We start from the raw sequence: 19,441 nt of genomic DNA, 5'->3' as shown, positions 1-19,441 counted from the left end.
GCCCAGCTTGTATGTTGGTTTTGTCCTGAGATAAATGGTTATCCATAGAAATTCATAGAGTGATAACCCTTTTTGACATTCACCAAGTATAAAAGTTAAAAGGGACATTCTTTTACTAAGAGAGGAGAACATAGGTTGGGATTGGCTTTCTCACAGTCTTATATCAGGTAGAACAAGTTCCCCCAGCAGGCTGTCACTTTCTCACAAGTTACTTATATTTGACAGGATCTTCTTTCTCTCTGTTTTTCTAGGCTGTTCAGCTTGACCCTGAAGAAGCTCATTATGCTAAAAGAAATGGACAAAGATCTTAACTCCGTGGTCATTGCTGTGAAGCTGCAGGTGAGAGGAGCAGTGCATTCAGGGCCCAGGAAGCTGGATAGCCATTTCCCTACTCTTGGGGCTTTAAAACTTCCCAGGAGCCACTTCTCTCTCATTACTTCATAAAGAAGGAGTAGTCTTGGAGCAATGACTGAGCTCTCAAAACCTGCCAAGTCCCAGTTCTGCCTCTTTGTTATTGCACTCAGTTTCTTCACACTTTACTTTCTTCATCAGAAGAACAGAAATGGTCCTTCCTGCCCGACCTCCATAACAGTAGTGAGATAGATGCTAAAGTGTTTTGTAAATTACTCAGCAGTAACTATGGTGGCCAGTGTCAGTTTCAATCTTAGCTGTACGAACCAATTTGGAGGACTTTCATAGAATGGAAAAAACATTATTTTAGACTCAGCAATGTGACAATTTACTGGGATACCCACCCCCACCCCGGACCGGGGATTGAACTTGGGTCCTTGTGCTTGCAAGGCAAGCAGCGGAACCACTGAGCTAAATCCCCAGCCCTGCTGGGATATTTTAACTTCTGAGTAATCCTCACATTTAACTTCTTATACTTGATTCAGTATTTTCAAGAAAATCAAAATATTTCACGAATGTTTATATTCTTTTTTTTTTTGTACCGGGGATTGAACTCGGGTCCTTGCGCTTGCAAGGCAGGCCACCGAACCACTGAGCTAAATCCCCAGCCCTAATGTTTATATTCTTTTTTTTTTTGTACCGGGGATTGAACTCGGGTCCTTGCGCTTGCAAGGCAGGCCACCGAACCACTGAGCTAAATCCCCAGCCCTAATGTTTATATTCTTAATTGTTCCTGAATTCAGAAAAGGAGGAGAAGGGGAAAAGTAACTTATAGAAGCATTCAGAGTTGGGCATGATGGCACATGCCTATAATTCCAGCACTTGGGAGGCTGAGGCAGGAGGATTGCCATGAGTTTGAGACCAGCCTGGACTACATAGGAAAACCTTATCTCAAACAGACAGAAGCATTCAGGAATTTACCTATTGCCAGCCAATTACTAAGTGTGGCAAAGCTGGGACTAAATCCAAAGAGTGTGTAATTTATGTTACATTAAACTTTATTCCCAACCCTTCCTTAACCAATAATCCTTCCTAATGATGACTTCCTGGAACTTGGTGAGATTCCATATTGTCTCTGCAGGTGTTAAATACTGACTGAATTCTTCAGATTGAGGATGGTGTGTTTACTGAATTTTATTCACTAAAAAACAATAAATAACTACATGGTAACTCCATACTAACCAGAATACTTACTGGCTACCTCACCTTTATGCAGCAGTTTATTGTTTGAATATTGGTTTGAATAAAGTCCGTATCTATAACTCATGAAAAATCATAAATTGAGGTCCTTCGATTCCTTTCTGGTATAAATACATTATCTTAATTTAGTCCTCAAAATTTAAAATGTTCTCGTTACTTATGAATTCTTGTGTGTTCCACTTTATATTCAGATTCTCTGTTTATTTTGTACATAATTTGTCCAAACCCTGTGAAATGTTCCCAGACACTATGGGTTGGAAAAACAAGTGTGGGAAATGATGTGAAGTAGCAGCTTTTATATTTTATCCTCCTTTCCTGGTTTTTCCCCATTTCTAGGTCACAGGCAATGTTCTAGTTTCCAGGGAGTGTTTCCTTCACTAAAGGCTGTTGCTTTCCAATGCACACACTGTTGGAATAGTTTTCAACATTCCCTGCTGCTTTTCCCACTCCTGCAGTTAAATGCTTTTTCTGAAAGAAATAATCTCTTTTATTTCCTGATTAAATATTTAGCATTTTATAAAATTTTAAATTATACCAAAACTACAAGTATCCTGAATTCTTTTTTTTACTTCCAAGCAGCTGAAAGTAATTACAGATATTATTACATTTACTTATGCAGTAAACTGTTTATTCGTTCATTTAATACCTTGTTTTTCCAATGTCAAGGATCGAACTTAGGACCTTGTGCTTGCAAGGCAGGCGCAGTGCCACTGAGCTAAATCCTCTGCCCTAAGTACTTTTTTTTATTGAAACAGGGTCTCACTGTGTAGTTCAGGATGGTCTTGAACTCATGTATCTCAGGCTGGCCTTGAGCTTACAGCAGTCCTCCTGCCTTAGCCTCCCAAGTGCTAGGGTTATAGGCATGTATCACTACACCTGCTTTCATTTAATAAATGTTGTCTAGGCACAGGGGATACAGCAGTGAACAAAACAGACAACATTCCTTACCTTTAAGGAGCTTTAGGACTAGGATGTAGCCTAGTGGTAGAGTGCTCACCTAACATGGATAAGGCCCTAGGTTCAACCAGCAGCACCACTTAAAAAAAAAAAAACAAAAAAAACAGCAGCCGTGCTCAACATGCAATCCATAGACCCTGAGATCTTAAGACATTTCTCAGAAGGTACAGGAGCTCAGAACTTTTTTTTTTTTTTCTTGTACCAGTAATTGAACTCAGGACCTTACACTTGACAGGCAGGTGCAGTACCACTGAGCTAAATCTCCAGCCCGGCCCTCTCTGTACAAGAGCAACAGAGGGTAAGGCTCCTGGCACCAAAACCCAAATCCTCTAGAACATACCAGCAGTCATTACACTCTCGACCACATGTGCTGGTCAGCTTTCTTGTCACTGTAACAGCATAACAGACAATCAAATTAAAAGGAGGAAAGGTTGATTTTGGCTCATGATTCCAGCTGTTCTCAAGTTTCTTTATCATGCTACATTTATCAAAACTGAGAAATTATCATTAGAGCTTCATTCATATGTCCTACTCTTTCCACTGATATTCTTTTTTTCTGTTAATTGATTCAGTTTTTATGTATAAGCACAAAAGCCTTGTTTATTTGGTTTAGAATTCTACTTTTCAAGTAACCTTTAAGATTCTGCCACTTATAGAGTTTTGGTGGTATGTTAAAGAATAATCATCTATAATTATCTTAAAAGGCATTAAAATGCTTCTTTCTTCAGCTGTGTATCTCTGAGTCAAGATTTTTTTTCATATACTCGACAAAATAATATTTTACAACAAACTGAGTACAGAAAGAGGAATGAGACTCTGCCTGTCTTCTGTTAAGCCATACATTAAAAAGACTTGTAGAAATGTAAAATCAGGCTAGCTCCTTCAGACACTACTGTTGGAAATGTTTAATAGAACAGCCACTTGGAAAAACAGTCTGCCAGTTCCTGAAAAGGTACAGGCCAGGCATGACATACATCTGTAATCTTAGCACTTTGGAAGGCTGAGGCAGAAGGATTTTTCAAGCACAGCCTGTGCAACTTAGTGACTTGGTGAATCCCTGTCTCAAAAAATAAAAACCTAAAGAGGGTGGGGGAATGGGTAAACTGAGTATGTAGCTCTGTGTAAAAGCCCTGGATTCAGTGTCCAGTACTAGATGTTGTAGTTACTTTATGACCTGGAATTCTATTCCTAGGCACATGCCTAAGAGAAACGAAAACATAAAACCTGGCATACAAAAAATGTTCATAGCAGCATTATTCACAATAGCTAAAAAGTAAAAACAGCCTGTACTAATCACTTTTCTATTACTGGGACACAATAGGTGACACCTGCAACTTAGAGAAAGAGAAGTTTATTTTGGTTCATGTTTTTTAAAGGATTTGGTCCATGATTGATTCGCTCCAAGGCAGAAACAGCATGGTAGAAGAAAACTGCTTAACCTATAGCAGTTAGAAGCAGAGAGCTGGGGACAAGAATATGCTGTTCCAGGTCATGCATCTGTGACCTGCCTCTAACCAGGCCCTACATCCTAAAAACGAGTCAGCTATAAACTAATCAGTGGACTAGTGTAGTGATGAGTATGATGCCCCTGTGACCCCGTCACATAAGACTTTGGGGAACAGTTTAGATTTAAACCATAATTTTACTCGTCCTCAAAAGGCTGTGTTGATCTCATTATGCAGAATGCATTTAAGTCCCTCTCTAAAAGTCACCAAAGTCTTAACAGCATTGCTGAAAAGTTCAAGTCCAGAGTGGTATTTTGAGATACAAGATAAGCTCTTAGCTGTAAACCCCTATAAAAATAAAAAATAGTTAAATTCTTGCAGCATACAGTGGTATAGGGTAAACTGTCCCCTTCCAAAGGAAGGGATAGAAAGGAATCAGAACAAAGAGCAAATTCCAGCAGGGAATACATTAAGTCCTATAGCTCCATGTCCAGTACATGGACCAGATATGTGCTCCAGAGGACTTGAGCAGCCCCACTCCTATGGTTTTCCTGGTTGCCACCCACATCTTCTCACTACCTGTGGCTTTTTTCAGCAAATATTCTGCGTTGTTGACATCTCTAACTTCCTAGGGCCTCCACTACACTTTGCTTCAGTCTCACAGCTTCACACATTTTTCTCTCAGGGGCACATTGTCTGGCCTCTCATGTCTTCCTCTGAATACTAGGGTAGAAGCCTTCCTGACCCCATAACTTTTGCATTCTGTGTGCTTATAAAACCAGCACCCCATGGGTGACACCAGGGTCTGCTGCCAGCTCAAGCAATTGCTTGACCTCCTTGAACCTATGGCAGTGGCCTCTGAATACCTGGATGGCTGAGCATAGTGAAATAAATCCTGAGGAACCAATTCTTTTGGCACCCCTTCTCAAGCAGGGGGTCCAGGGAATTTCTTCTCAAATGAAAGATTTATACTTTTGAATCTTTGAGTCCGAGATTTGTGGAGCTGATTCTTGACATGTCTTCAAGCCATCTTTCCTATTGTCCTGATGCAAGATTCTTAGCTTCCTTTTAATACTAATCTTTTCAGCAACCATGCTGTCTTAGTCCCCAGCTTTGCAGGTGCTTCCTCTCTGATGAAACTACAAACTTTCAATTGTTTTACTTCTGCTTTTTTTTCCTGATTCTCACTGTAGATCTAACTAAAAGCAGCCAGCAGTACCCATGCCACAGCCTGAACATTGAGCTTCTTTGAAATTTTCTTTCAGATCATTAAGTTTATCCTCTTTAAATTTGGCCACACACAAAGTCTTAGGATATGGACAAGATGTAGACAAATTCTTTATCAGAATGAAACATTCATGGCCTCTAGTCCAGTTCCAATAGTGTCCTCATTCCCTCATGAGCATGGCCTTTACTCTCCATATTTCTTTCAGCATTCTGATCTTCTAAGCTCTGACCAGTATCACACATTAAGCACTGCTCACAACTTTCTAAAACTTCTCTAGCCTGAATCTCCAAACTTTTCCAAATTCCTCCCACAATGCTGTTCTAATGGCTTCTGAATCACAATGATCAGGTACAGTTATAGCAACAACCCAACTCTGGTACCTCATTTCTGTATTAGTCACTTTTGGGACACAGTACATGGCACCCACAACTTAGAGGAGAGATTCATTTTAGCTCATGGTTTTTAGAGGATTCAGTCCATGATTGATTGGCTACATGGTAGAAGGATATGGCAGAGGAAATGCTTAAGCCATGGCAGCCAGGAAGCAAAATGAGAAGGGAAGAAGTAGGGACAAGAATATACCCTTCCAGGTCATGTCCCAGTGACCTGCCTCCAACCAGGCTCCACATCCTAATAGCAACTCAACTATAAATTCATCAGTGGACTAATCCACTGATGAGTATAGCACTCTTACGAGCCATTCACCATCCAAACACATGAGATTTGTTGGGGGGACAGTTTAGACCTAAACCAAAACACAACCAAAGTCTAGCAACTGATGAATGAATACATGAAATATGGTATATCCATAAAGAATGAAGTACATCCATTCTACAGCACAGGTGAACTTTCAAAACATTATGCTAAAGGGTTGGGAATACAGTTCAGTGGTGGAGTGCTTACCTAGCATGCACATACCCTGTGTTCAGCCCCCAGCAATTAAAACACAGTCACATGTGTACATACACACCCGTACATTTGCATGCCTGCATGCCCCATTATGCTAATATGTGAAAGAAGCCAGTCAACAAAAGACCACATATTATGGCTCCATTTATGTAAAATGCCCAGAACAGGGAAATCTCTATAGAGTCCTAAAGATTAGTGGTTGCCTAGGGCAAGGGGTGGAGAGATGGGCAGGCTGGGTGGAAGAGTGACAGCATCATACCATAGTGATACATTCACACCCATGTTTATAGCAGCATAGTTTATAATAGCTAAATCTTGGAAACAGCCCAGATGCCCATCAGCCAATGAATAGATAAAATGTGTTTTTTTATATATAGTGAAGTACTACTCTGCCATAAAGAAGGATGAGTTTGAGGAATTTATAACTAAAGGGATACACCTTGAAACCATACTCTTTATTTATTTATTTTTTATTTATTTTTTCTTTTTTTTGAGACAGGTTCTTACTATGTAGTTGAGATTGACCTAGAACTCACTATGTAGCCCAGGCTGGTCTCGAACTCACAGTGATCCTCCTGCCTCAGCCTCCCGAGTGCTGGGATTACAGGCGTGCTCCACCACGCCTGGCGAAACGATACTCTTAAGTGAAATAAATCAGACACACATGTTTAAATACTGCATTGTTTCTCTTGTGTGAGAAATCAAAAGTGGAAATAAGGACTGAAGTGTATAATGGATGTTGGGAAATAGGAATAAAGTGTTCAAATGGGAAGGGGAACAAGGGAGGAGAAAGAAAGGAAGGAAGGGGCAAGAAAAAAATGGAAGGAAAGCTTTTGTACATAGGGAAGGAAGGGGGAAATGGGAAAAAAAGAGGAGGGATGTATTATGTACAGGTGCAAATTCCCTATGATGAGTGTTTAAAGGCTTTTGTTTTTGTTTTGATACCAGGGATCGAACTCTGGTCCTTGTGCTTTGCCAGGCAGGAGTCAGCACTGCCAAGCTAAATCCCCAGCCCCCTATGATGAGTGTTATCATGATGTATGTCTAAAATGTACCAATAAATGTTTTGCTATTTTTTTAAAAATTCCAGTGAAAAAGAAGAAAATGAATTATACCACAATGAAGATACCATCATCTCACTTAATTGTTTTGGTTTTGGAAAATATATTTTCCTTTAAAAATTATTATTTTTATTAATTCATACATATGTTTAAATATCTAGTTCCTGATATGGTAAGTATAGTAATACTTTCATTTAAAAAAGCTGTTTGGAATCCTCAGTGATTTTTAAGAGTATAAAAAGGTCCTGAGATCAAAAGTTGAAAATCACAGTAGTGAAAGGAAAGAAAATAAACAAAATAAAAGAAAAAACTGTATGCAGGCATTCCTTAAAATTTAATCCATTTTTGAAAATATGTTAGATGACAGAAGCCTGCATTTATTTAAAAAGGAAAATAACTGCATTTTCAGACATCCAGGAAACCTCAACCAATTTTCTCAGATATCACCACAATACTCTTAAATATCTATATGATAATCCATCAAGAAGCACTTAAAATACCAGTTACTCAATTTTAATACATTAATATTCAGCATAGGTATTGTATATGCTAAAATGATGCTGTAGTACTATATGCACATTGCTTTGCTTCTACACTAAATAAATATGTACTATAAAAATAAATTAAAGCCAGGCATGGTGGCGCTTGCCTGTAATCCCAGCACTCGGGAGGCTGAGGCAGGAGGATCGCTGTGAGTTTGAGACCAGCCTGGGCTACACAGTGAGTTCCAGATCAGTCTCAACTACATAGTGAGACCCTGTCTCAAAAAACCAAAATAAATAAATAAATAATATGTAAAGATACTAAAAAGTAAATTTGAAATTGTACCCAAGTTGGCAGTGCCCCAGGTAGGTGGAAAAAGCAAATACTGTGACCATGAGAACTTTGGAGAAGTATTTTAAAGATGAGAACAACCATGTACTATGCTTAAAGGAACCAGAACTGGCTGTAATCCTGGCAAGCACAGTCTATATCCTATTACCTGTACCTGTAGATTTCTTTTAACAAGCTTACAGTTTCAGATAGTGCATTTGGGACAAATTTTTACAAGCATTATAGCACACATTTGGACCATGAAAGTTCAAATAATGAGGGCTTCTGCTATTGGAAGGGGATCTGTTCTATGGTGCGGGTAATATAAAGAGTGCTAGGTGGAGAAAGTTAACAAATTATATGTGATGGTCTGGGTAGGCCTCACTGAGAAGATGCAAAGACTCTGAGGGAGTGAACTGTGCAGATACCTGGAGAAAACATTCCAGGATGAGACAAAAGCTAGGGAAACTCCCTGCACAGGCCTGGCTCTGGCTTGTTTGAGTTTGGCAGAATCAGGAGGGTAGGAGGCCAGTGAAGCTAGAGAAGAGAGGAGCAGAGATCATGTGAAAGTGGGGCGGTCTCAGGCTTCCAGTTTATGTAAATTGGAGGGTTTGGGGTTTGTGTGTTCTCTGTGTAGTACCAGGGATTGAATCCAGGGCCTTCACACTGAGCTACATCCCTATCCCTTCTATTTTATTATCTTTTTAAAACAAAGCAGCACTTTATTATTACTACCCTCACAAAGGACATGTCTTCACAGGGCTGAGGGAAGGTTCTGACAGTGGGGCCTACTTGCCAGCAATGAGCAGGTCCTGCAGCACTACAGTGATCTTGTACCCATACGGGAACATCTTGGAGATGTAGCAGTCTTTGTTTACTGGCTTAGCCTTCTTGTCCTTGCCACTCTTGGGCAACTTGGTCCACATCTCTTTCACATCCTCCACCACCACATTGCAGTGTCTGCAGCATGGCCCAGGAGTTTCTTGGTGCAGCAGTTGATGAGCACCTGGGTGTTATTCTTGACTAATTGGGTCAGCACAGAGAGTGGATCTGTGTTAAATTCCTCCTCTTCCCACTTGTACAACTCCTCTGGGCTTATTGAAGAAGCTCATGGTGGTGGTTGTGCTCTCCAGTTACTTGCCTTTTTTTTTTTTCTGCAAGTTCTCACTAAGTTACCCAGACTGGGCTTGAACTTCTGATTCTCCTGCTTCAGCCTTTCGAGAGTACTGGGATTACAGATGTGCACCACCATGCCTGTATAATTTGAGGAGGGTTTTTCATAGAGAAGTGAGGACACGTAGCTGCTCCATGTAAAGACAAGGGGAATCAGGAAAGCAAGATAATAGGCCATATATATAAACAATGAGTATGACACCAGATTTTAGCTTGAGCAGCTGGTAAAATGGAATTGCTGTTTAGTAAGAAGAGGATGATAGGGTGAAGCAGATTTGGAGGAAAAGATAAAAATTTAGTGATTTTTGTTGTTTTTGTTTTTTTGATACAGGAATCAAACTCAGGACCTTGTGTTTTTGCGAGGCAGTTGGTGGAACCACTAAGCTAAACCCCCAAGATTTAGGTTTTTCATATTGTTTGAAATGCCAGTTAAATATCTAGGAAAAGATGTTAAGTAGGCAGTGGGAAATGAGTTTGGAAATCAGGAGAGAGGTCTGGGGGAGAATATAATCCGAGGAGTCAAAAACGTAGATGACCACAGGAGAGAATTAAGTAAATCCAGAGAAGAGAACAGGACCCTCAAGTGCCAGGAAGTCACCCAGACAGCCTGAAGTACACCAAAGGCTGAGGTGTTCCTAAAGCCAAGTGAAGGAGTATTGCCTGAAGCTGTTAAAAGCTGCACATAGGCAAAGGAGATGTGACCTGACCCATGGAGGATAGCAGGAAGGCTACTAAAGCATCTAAGAAAAAAATGGGAGAAGAGGAATCTGCTGTGAAGGGAAGCAGCCCAATCCCCACCCTGCATGCCACCCCAAGATGAGAGAAATAACATGTTTGCTTATAAGAGAATGACCCAGAATGGGGAGGGAAGTTGGTTAGGTAAAAGGAAAAAATGGCTCAAAAGATGTCTCTGAGTAGATGAGAAATTCAACTTTGGTTGGAAGCAGGGGCTGTCATCTGTGAGAACAAGAAAGAATATATGAGGAAGGTGCAGAGCAGCAGGCATGTGAGGTAGGAGCTCCTCTGCCTTTCTCACTAAATAACAATGGAGGTTATCATCTTACAGCGAGGAAGGGACAGAGTGCTGAAGAGATGCAGGGAGACAAGGTATGAAACCATCCTCTGGAGCAGGCAGAAAAGTGAATGGACGTGAGACATTGAATGGCTACCAGACAGGATTATAGTCCACTTAAGATTTGGGTCATACCTGGGCATGGTGGGACATGCCTGTGATTTCAGAAACCCAGGAGGCTGAAGTAAGGGGATTAAAAGTTAAAAGCCAGCCTGAGAAACTTAGCAAGACTGTTGCCAAACAATGCAGTGTCCATTGTTTCTGGGTGCTTATTGCCCTATTCAAATAAATGGCTGGGACAGTCAAATAAATGTGGAAAGTAACATTTATGAAGGAAAGTGAAGAAGAACAGTGCAAGAAGAAAAAAAGTGAAAATATGTCCTGCATTGCCGGACAGGCCACTGCAAAAACAGGAAGACAGTAGTTCTCTGAAATTAATGATTGCTGTCTTTTGTGTCTTTTTAGATCTTGTCTGTCAGAAGTTGGTCTGTGCATGTATCCTGGTTATGATTTGACAGTTTCCCATGATTGTCAGGTCATATCCAGTTGCCCAGCCTCCATTCAGGTTTTTTGTAATTGACAGGTTACATCCTGTTCTCCAGCCAGCCTGCCATACCCTAATCTCCTGCCTCATTTCAACCTTAAAGGCATACATCCCTGTAATTCTTTATGGGTTGTTCAGGGAGTGGAGGTCTTGGTCTTCATGTAGCTATTCCCCACTGAAAGGGACCATAGGACCTACCTGCTGGATATTTATTATATACTCCCTAACTACCTTAGGATGATATGGCTCACTGGCTGGACTAAGGGAAGCCTGTCAGAAGGCAATAAGAAAGGAGTAAGTGTCTGTATATGATAATGGAAGAGGGCTTGGTGAACTTTTCAGGAGCCTGTGGAGGCAAAGACAGATGTTAGACAGGCTACCGCTATGTATTTCTGGTGACTCTACTTATATGTACTAAAAGCCAAACTGGGGTCTTATGTTTTGGAAGAGGAGCCTCATCTTCCAGAGGTTTATAAGAGTAGTCTTAATCCTGTGAAAATTTGAATGATCATTTTTCATGTAAGTTTTTGGGGTTTTTTGTTTGTTTGTTTGTTTTTGTTTTTTGGTACCAGCGATTGAACTTGGGTCCTTGCACTTGCAAGGCAGGTGACAGCACCACTGAGCCAGCCCCCTCATGTAGGGTTTTTATAGCTTGTTACTGTATTCTTTCAGGAAGGACTAGAATGGTTCCTGAGGAACTGGAAATAAGGCTAGGGTCTTGAGGGACTGCAAGGCTGACCTTGTCTCCCTGTCAACCTTCACTTACAATGAATGACAGCAACCTGCCTGGGAACTCCTCTAGGAGTTGAGTTAGCAACCCCTCTGTTTTAAATTGTTGTGTGCCTGTGCCGCACCAGAAAGTCATATTTGGGACATTTGACCTTTGAATTGACGTACTAGAATGGTGTGAAGAAGCTTTAGCTAGACTCTCCCTTGATCTCAATTATGGCTATAGATCTAAAGGAGAGTGTTTTAGAGAAGGAGGTTAAAATAGAATAATTGAATTTGTTTATCCATGACATCCAGGGTCACTGAGGGTTCCTAGATGCCTGTGGAGAGGGGCATTATAAGTTGACACAGGCCCCTTTAGTCTTTATCAGAGGAGGATGTGAGGGTTTTGGCTGGCCTAGCCCCTCTCTGGGAACAGAGACAGTCAATCCTCCAGTGCCATGAGTCAGGTACATTGGCCATCTGACACTCAGAGCAAGGCCTGGATGGTGGCTTGATGCAGTCATGAGCCTAGTGTCCAGTCTTTTTGTATTTAAAACAAGAACCCTTTCCTCAATTGTTCTTGGGTTTCCCTTAGATCCCTTGGGTGTGTTTAAAGCTTTGCCAACTACTACAGCCATAATTTTGGCCTGCCTTAGTTTCTCACCCCCTCTCCTTTTATTTTTATCTTGATCCCAGTTGTTGAATACAAAGAAGACTGTGTACAGCAATTGGGTCATAGGGTTCTGGGGACCCATTTGAAATTTTTGTAATTTTCACTGAATATCTGGGACTGATTGACTAATGAAATAATGTCCCTTCAGTGCATGGACCTCTTTGGAAGATGACTCTAGTTTTGTTTAATTACAAAAAACTTCTAATTGGCTATGGAAGACAGCTGGATTTTCTTCTTTGCCCTGTGTAATTTCTTTCACTCTTTCATAATCAACAAATTTCTTAATGTGCCTTTGTATTCCCAAGGTAAGAGCAGTTACCATGTCAGACGTTTTTAGCCCATTACTAGTATTACTGTCCCAGTTTGGTTCTGTTGAAGGGACAACATCCTCTCAAGGGTGATTCTTTTCCTTTTGCAACATATTGTTCATCTGCATTCCCCCTAAACTCTTTTAGGATTCTTTGTTTTTCATTTGGGGTACAACAAATGGCCAAGATGAATATGACATCTCACCACAATAGATCAAAAGTTAGGGTCAGAATTTGAAACACATTTATAAACCTACTAGGATTCTCTGAAAATCGGCCTAGCCAGTTTTTACATCATTGGATATCTGCAACTGAAAAAGAGACTTGGACTCAAGTAGTCCCCTCTGCTCCTGGAACCTCTCTCACGGTGAGATAAGTTACGAGTTAGAGGAGTAGGAATATCACTCTGGAAATGTCCTGTGGAGCTTAAAGCCGTCTGAGGAGCATGATGAGGGGGCTGAAGAATACTGAGTTCTTCAGGGGTGTTAGGCTCTAATGTAGTTTCTCATTCTCTTGAAGGGAACTGATTGACTGTCCTGAGGATTACAAGGAGAGGTCTGAGAGACCTCTCAGTGTGGTTGTCTTTATTAGCCAGATGGGAGAGACCCATATGCCCCTGAAAGAGGTGGGGATCTGAGGACTGGATCATCAATATCTTTTTTTTTTCCTCAGAGGCCACTCTAAATACCTTCATTTGGGTTTTTTTCCAGAGGTAGAATCTTAAAAACCTGAACATAAGGGATTTCATTCCACTTTCCATGATTGCTGCAGAACCAATCTAACTGTTGGTATTGTTATTTAAACTGCCATTCTGTATCTGTCTCTCACTGTTTCCTAGCTTATAATGGACCCAAACCATATTGCAGTAGTCAATGAATTGTTCCTTTTCCAGATTGACATGGTCAAATCTTTCCTACTGTTGAAGGATATGGCCTAATGGTGTGGTCACTGGGATCTGTGGGTGTTTTCTAAGATATTTATCATGACATGTCTTGTACCTATGAAGAGAAAAAAAATCAGGTCTGGTGTTCTTCAGAAGACATCCCCTGCAGATGGACAAGATCTATTGAGTACATAAGGTGTCCCTTGTGATACTCAAGTACTTTCAAAGTAGTCAGGGCCAGGGATTTGGCTCAGTGTTTCCGGCGCCTGCTTTGTAAGCCCAAGGGCCCGAGTTCGATCCCCAGTACCCCCCCCCAAAAAAAAGAGAGAATGAAAGTTTTTCAATCCCCAGTACCCAAAAAAAAAAAAACCCCAGAGTTCTGGTGGTCAGCACTGGTGCCTTACTTGAAGAGTAGAGCTCCATAGGGGCTCTCTCAGCCTTGGGACTCCATACTGTGGTCCCACTAACTCCTAGGAAGAAGGGTGGAGCCCCAGGTACTCCCTTAGCCAGTTGTAAAACAGTAGATCAGGGTGGAGCCTTCCTAGGGCTCCTGTGGCTGTCTGGGAAACATTATCCCTTACACTTATCCTGTCAGTGGTTTGGTAATTTGTTTAAGACAGTAGAGGTTACCTAAACTTTTCGTTTGTTTTTGTCTTTTGAAACAGGGTCTCTCTGTGTAAGGTTCAGGCTGACCTTGAACTTTTTATTTAGCCCTGGCTGTCCTTGAACTCTCAGTGATCCTCCTGCCTCAGCCCCATAAGTGCTGGGGTTATAGGTGTGTACCATCATGCCCAGCGGTTACCTGAATTTTTTAGAGCACCTAACCCAAGTCCCATATGTTCTCTTTAGCTCTTTACATGTATAAAAAAGCTGAGAAGACCCCACAATCCACATCTATTCACAAGACTACAAGAATAAAAATCTCAATTTTTTGCTTTTATCTTTATTAAAACTTTTTCTATTATATATTGATAACGTAGGAAATTTGTACCTGTACATAATATACCTTCTCGGGGCCAGGGATTTAGCTCAGCGGTTCGGTGGCCTGCCTCGCAAGCACAAGGACCTGAGTTCGATCCCTGGTACCCCCCAAAAAAACAAAAAAAAAAAAAAAAAAAAACAATATATCTTTTCCCTTTTTTTTTTTTTTTTTTTGGTACCGGGGATCAAACTCTGGGCCTTGCATTTGCAAGGCAGGCAACAGAACCACTGAGCCAAATCCCTGGCCCCTGTACACAATATATCTTGATTTTTTTTCCCCATTCTCTTCCCCTCCCTTCAACACTTCTTTCCCTTCTCATTTACAGAGGCTTTATTTCAATTTTTTTCCTTTTGCCTTGCTTCCCTTCCTCCTCCCTCTTTTGTTCCCCTTCCTATTTGAATATGTTCTTCCTACTTCTCAGTATCTATTTTCTGTTATCCTCCTTATTTACCCTTTGGGTTTCTCACACAAGAGAAACAATGCAGTATTTAAACTTGTATGTCTGACTTATTTCACTTAAAAGCTGGGTGTGGTAACACATGCCTGTAATCCTAGCACTTGGGAGGCTGAGGCAGAAAGATTAAAGTGAGTTCCAGGCCAGCCTGAACTGCATAGCAAGACCCTGTCTCAAAAAAAAAATAAAAAAAAAGCAAACGATTCTGGTCTTGAGATGCATCCATTTTCCTACAGATGACTCCTTCATGGCACAGTTGTACTTGATTGTATATAGATACCATATTTTATTCATCTATTGATGAACACATGGGCTGTTTCCAAGATTTAGCTATTATAAATTGTGCTGCCATAAACGTGGGTATGCATCTATCATGGTGGTATTATGCTTTTAACTCTTTTGGGAAGATAACGTAGAAGGGGAACAACTGGGTCAAATGGAAGCCCTGGTTTTAGTTTTTGGAGGAATCTCCATACTGATTTTAATAGTGGTTGTACCAGTTTACATTCACTAGCAATGGGGAAGGGTTCATCCCCACCTCCCTCAAGCCTCACCAGTTTTTGTTAATGGTTGATTTCTTTATGATAACCATTCTTTCTGGAGTGAGTTCTTTCTTTTAGTGTTGTTTTAATTTGCATTTCTTGAGTGACCAGTGATATTGGGCATTTTTTTCATATATTTCTTGCTGTTTATACTTTTTTCTGTGAGAAATGTCTTCATTTCATATGTTCATTTTTGGATTGGGTCTTTAAATTTGGGGGGGCTGATCTTTTTAGTTTTTTATATTTTCTAGATGATAGTCTTTTATCTAAGGAGTAGCTGGTAACAATTATTTTTTCCTGTTTTGTGGATTGTTGCCTCACTCTGTAGTTTCTTTCACTGTGCAGAAGCTTTTAAATTTGATGTGATTCTAGTTGTTGATTCTTTGTAGTATTTCTGTGTGATCAGGGTTTGTTTGTTTGTGTGATACTAGGGATCGAATTTGGGACCTTATACTCACAAGGCAGGTGGCAGAATCACTGAGCTAAATCCCAGGCCCACTGGAGTTTTGTTCATAAAAGTCTTGCCTACACCTATTTTCAAGAGTTTTACCTATTCTATCTTCCAGCAGAGGTCTTCTTCCCCAAGAATAGGGAATATCTGTCCTTTTTTCTTTTTCTTTTTTTTTTTTTTTTTTTTTTTTTTTTTTTGATTTTTGAGACAGGGTCTCACTATGTAGTTCAGACTGCCCTGGAACTCACTGTGTAGCCAAGGTTGGTCTCGAACTCACAGCGATCCTCCTGCCTTAGCCTCCCACATGCTGGGATTACAGGCGTGTGCCACCACGCCCAGCTGTCCATTTTCTGATACCCTCCTTAATCTCCTTTTTCAGAGTACTGTAGTTTTAAGTATAAAGGTCTTTTACTTCCTTTGTTAGATCAAATCCTAGGTATTTCATTTTTTTAGATGCTCTTGCATTCAAAATTAGTTATCATTTCCCTAATTTCTTTCTCAATAAGTTTGTTATTCATGTACAGGAACACTATTGTTGTTTGTTTGTTTGGTACTGGGAATTGAATTCGGGACCTCGCGCTCACAAGGCAGGTGACAGAACCACTGAGCTAAATCCCCGACTCTAGGAACACTTGATTTTTGAGTGTTGACTTTGTATTCTGCTGTGCTGCCAAATTTGGTTATTCTACAAGTCTTTTGGTGGTTTCAGGGGTCTTTTATGTAGAGTATCATGTCATCAACAAATAATGATAATTTAATATCTTCTTTCCTATCCATACTCCTTTTATTTCTTTGTCTTGTCTAACTGCTCTGGATAATATCTGTGGCACTATTTTGAATAGGAGCAGTGATAGTGGGCATCCATGTCTTATTCCTAGTTTTAGAGTGAAGTTTTCAGTTTTTGTCCCATTTAGTATGATTCTGGCTATTGGTGTCTTAGATAGCTTTTGTCAGATTGAGATAAAGACCATCTATTCCAATTTTCTATAGGATTTTCATCATGAATGGGTGTTGGACTTTGACAAACTCTTTTTCTGCACCTATTGAGATGATTGCACATGGTTTGTTGTTTGTTTGTTTGTTTGTTTTTCTGGTACCAGGGATCGAACTCAGGACCTTGCACTTGCAAAGCAAGTATGATGCCACTGAGCTAAATGCCTGGCCCTACATATAGTTTTTGTCCTTGGCTCTGTTAATGTAGTATATTATATTTATTGATTTGCATATGTTGAACTATCCCTGCATGACTGGGATGAATTCCTACTTGATCACAGTATATAATCCTTTTGATGACTTGCTGCATTCTTTTTGCCAGTATCTTATTAAGGATTTTAGCATTTCTGTGTTCATTAAGGAAATTAGCCTGTAGTGCTCTCTTTAGTTTGAATCCTTCTCTGGTTTTTGTATCAGGGTAATGCTTGCTTCCTGGAATGACTTTGTGAGTACTGCTTCCCTTTCAATTTCACTAGAGTTTGAAGGCTAGGCATGTTGGCACATGACTGTAATTCAAGCATTTGGGAGGCTGAGGTGGTAAGATCAAAGCTGACCTGGATTATGTACTGAGTTCAAGACCAGCCTGAACTACCCAGCAAAACGCTGTCTCAAAAAAAAAAAAAAAAAAAGTTTAAGAAGTAGTAGCATTAGATCTCTAAAGTTCTTGTTGAGTTCAGCAGGAAATCTGTCAGGATCTGAGCTTTTCTTGGTTGGTAATTTTTTTTTTAATTCTTTAATTTCATTGACTGATAGTAGGTTATTTAGAATTTTTAGATCTTTGTGATTCAGCTTTGGTGATGCATATGTATCCAAAAATCTATCCATTTCTTCTGTGTTACCCATCTTATTAAAGTACAGGTTCTCAAAGTCACTATCAATGATCTTCTGGATTTCTGTAGGATCTGTTATAATTTTACTTAATTCCTAATTGCATGGATTTGAGCCTTTTCTTTTCTTTCCTTTTTTTGGTGTGAGATTGGCTAACTGTTTGTCTATTTTATTTAATCTTTCAAAGAACCAGCTTCCCCATTCATTAATTCTTTGTATTGTAGAAACTGTGTAATTTCTTTTTTAAATTTCATCCATGACCCATTCATTGGCTGTTCAGGAGGCTGCTGTTTTGTTTCCTTGTGTTTATGTAGTTTTTGTGGTTTCTTTTGCCATTGATTTCCAATTTCATTGTACTATGGTCTGATAATATGCATGCATAGCATAATTTCAGTTCCTTTGCATTTGCTTAAGCATGTTCTTTGAGCTAGTATGTGCTCTGTTTTGTGGAAAGTTCCACGTGCTGCTGAGAAGAATGTGTATTGTGTTTTTGTTGGGTGGCACACTCTGTAGATATCTAGTAAGTCCATTTGTTCAAAGGTTGGTTTGGCTCTGATATTCTTTGTTGATTTGTCTGTTTGTTCTATTTGTGACAGTGGAGTATTGAGGTCCCCCATTACAATTGCATTAGTGCCTATCTGATTTTTAATATCTATTAATGTTTCTTTTATGCAGTTGGGTGTGCTAGTATTTGGTGCACATATATATTTATGATTGTTATATCTTCCTCATGGATTGTTCCCTTTACCAAGATGTAGTGACCTTCTTTGTCTCTTCTAATCAGTCTTGGCTTGAAATCCACTTTGTGTGAAAATAAAACAGCGACCCTTCCTTTTTTCAAGGTTCTTGTCACATGAAGTATTGTTTTTAATCCTTTGACTTTGCATCTATGAGTTTCTTTTTTAATTAAATGTGTTTCTTGTATGCAGCATATTGTTGGATCTTGTTTCATGCTGCATTCTGCTGGTCTTTTTCTTTTGATTGGTGAATGAAACTGTTCACATTGATGGCTTTAACTGATTTGCATTGAATTATCCTTGTCATTATTTTCCTGTTGTTGGTTCCCTTTCTTTCCCTTTGTTTAATTGCCTGCTTTGCCTGGTAGATTCATTCTGTTGGGGTTCATGGGATTGTAGTCCCCACTATCTCTTTTTAGAATATTTTTCAGAACACCTTGGAGTGCTGGTTTGATGGTCATGAATTTCGTCAGGTGTTCTTTGTCATGGAAGTATCTTATTTCTCCATCAATTTTGAAAGATAGTTCTGTGGGGTATGTGAATCTGGGTTGGAAAGTTGCTTTCTTTTAGAGTTTGAAATATTTCACTCCAAGCTCTCTTTGACTTGAGGGTTTGTGTTGAGAAGTCTGTTGTGATTCTGTTGGACTTTTCTTTATAAGTGATTTGTTTCTTTTCTGTAACAGCTTTTAATATTCTGTTTGTGTTGAATCTCTGGAATCTTGACTATTACATGCTTGATACAGATTTTTTTTTTTGATTGGCTAATTGGAATTCCATATGCCTCACTTATCTGTATGTCAAATCCCTTTTCCATGCTTGGGAAGTTTTTTGCCATTACTTTTATGAATAGTTTTTTTGTTTGTGTGATTTTTTAATTTTAAATAAATTTTATTTTATTTTATTCCATTTCCCCCTCAAGCCCCCTTTCATCCCTACATACAAAATCTTTGCTTCCATTTTTTCCTTCTATTTCTATTTTAACTTTTTTTCTTGTCCCTTCCTTCCTTTATTCCTCGCTTCTCCCCCTTCCCATTTGAACACTTTATTCCCATTTCCCAACATCCAT

General features: G+C 39.8%; 1 protein-coding gene and 1 pseudogene across 1 annotated transcript in view; one reads left to right on the top strand and one right to left on the bottom strand.

Annotated features, from left to right (window-relative positions):
* The first annotated feature begins 251 nt into the window (after positions 1-251).
* Positions 252-19,441, top strand: part of Pacs1 (phosphofurin acidic cluster sorting protein 1) — a 62,177-nt gene continuing 42,987 nt past the window's right edge. Inside the window, exon 1 of the mRNA XM_033756858.1 lies at positions 252-339. Within this exon, the coding sequence (XP_033612749.1) occupies positions 283-339 (57 nt within the window). The 5' untranslated portion in view covers positions 252-282. The remainder of the gene's footprint in view (positions 340-19,441) is intronic.
* On the bottom strand, positions 8,751-10,412 carry LOC104870456 (annotated as a pseudogene).

The sequence above is a fragment of the Fukomys damarensis genome, unplaced genomic scaffold (genome assembly GCF_012274545.1).
Source record: "Fukomys damarensis isolate Sample0158 unplaced genomic scaffold, DMR_v1.0_HiC HiC_scaffold_27, whole genome shotgun sequence".
NCBI lineage: Eukaryota > Metazoa > Chordata > Mammalia > Rodentia > Bathyergidae > Fukomys > Fukomys damarensis.
This window is presented reverse-complemented; position numbering and strand designations above follow the sequence as displayed.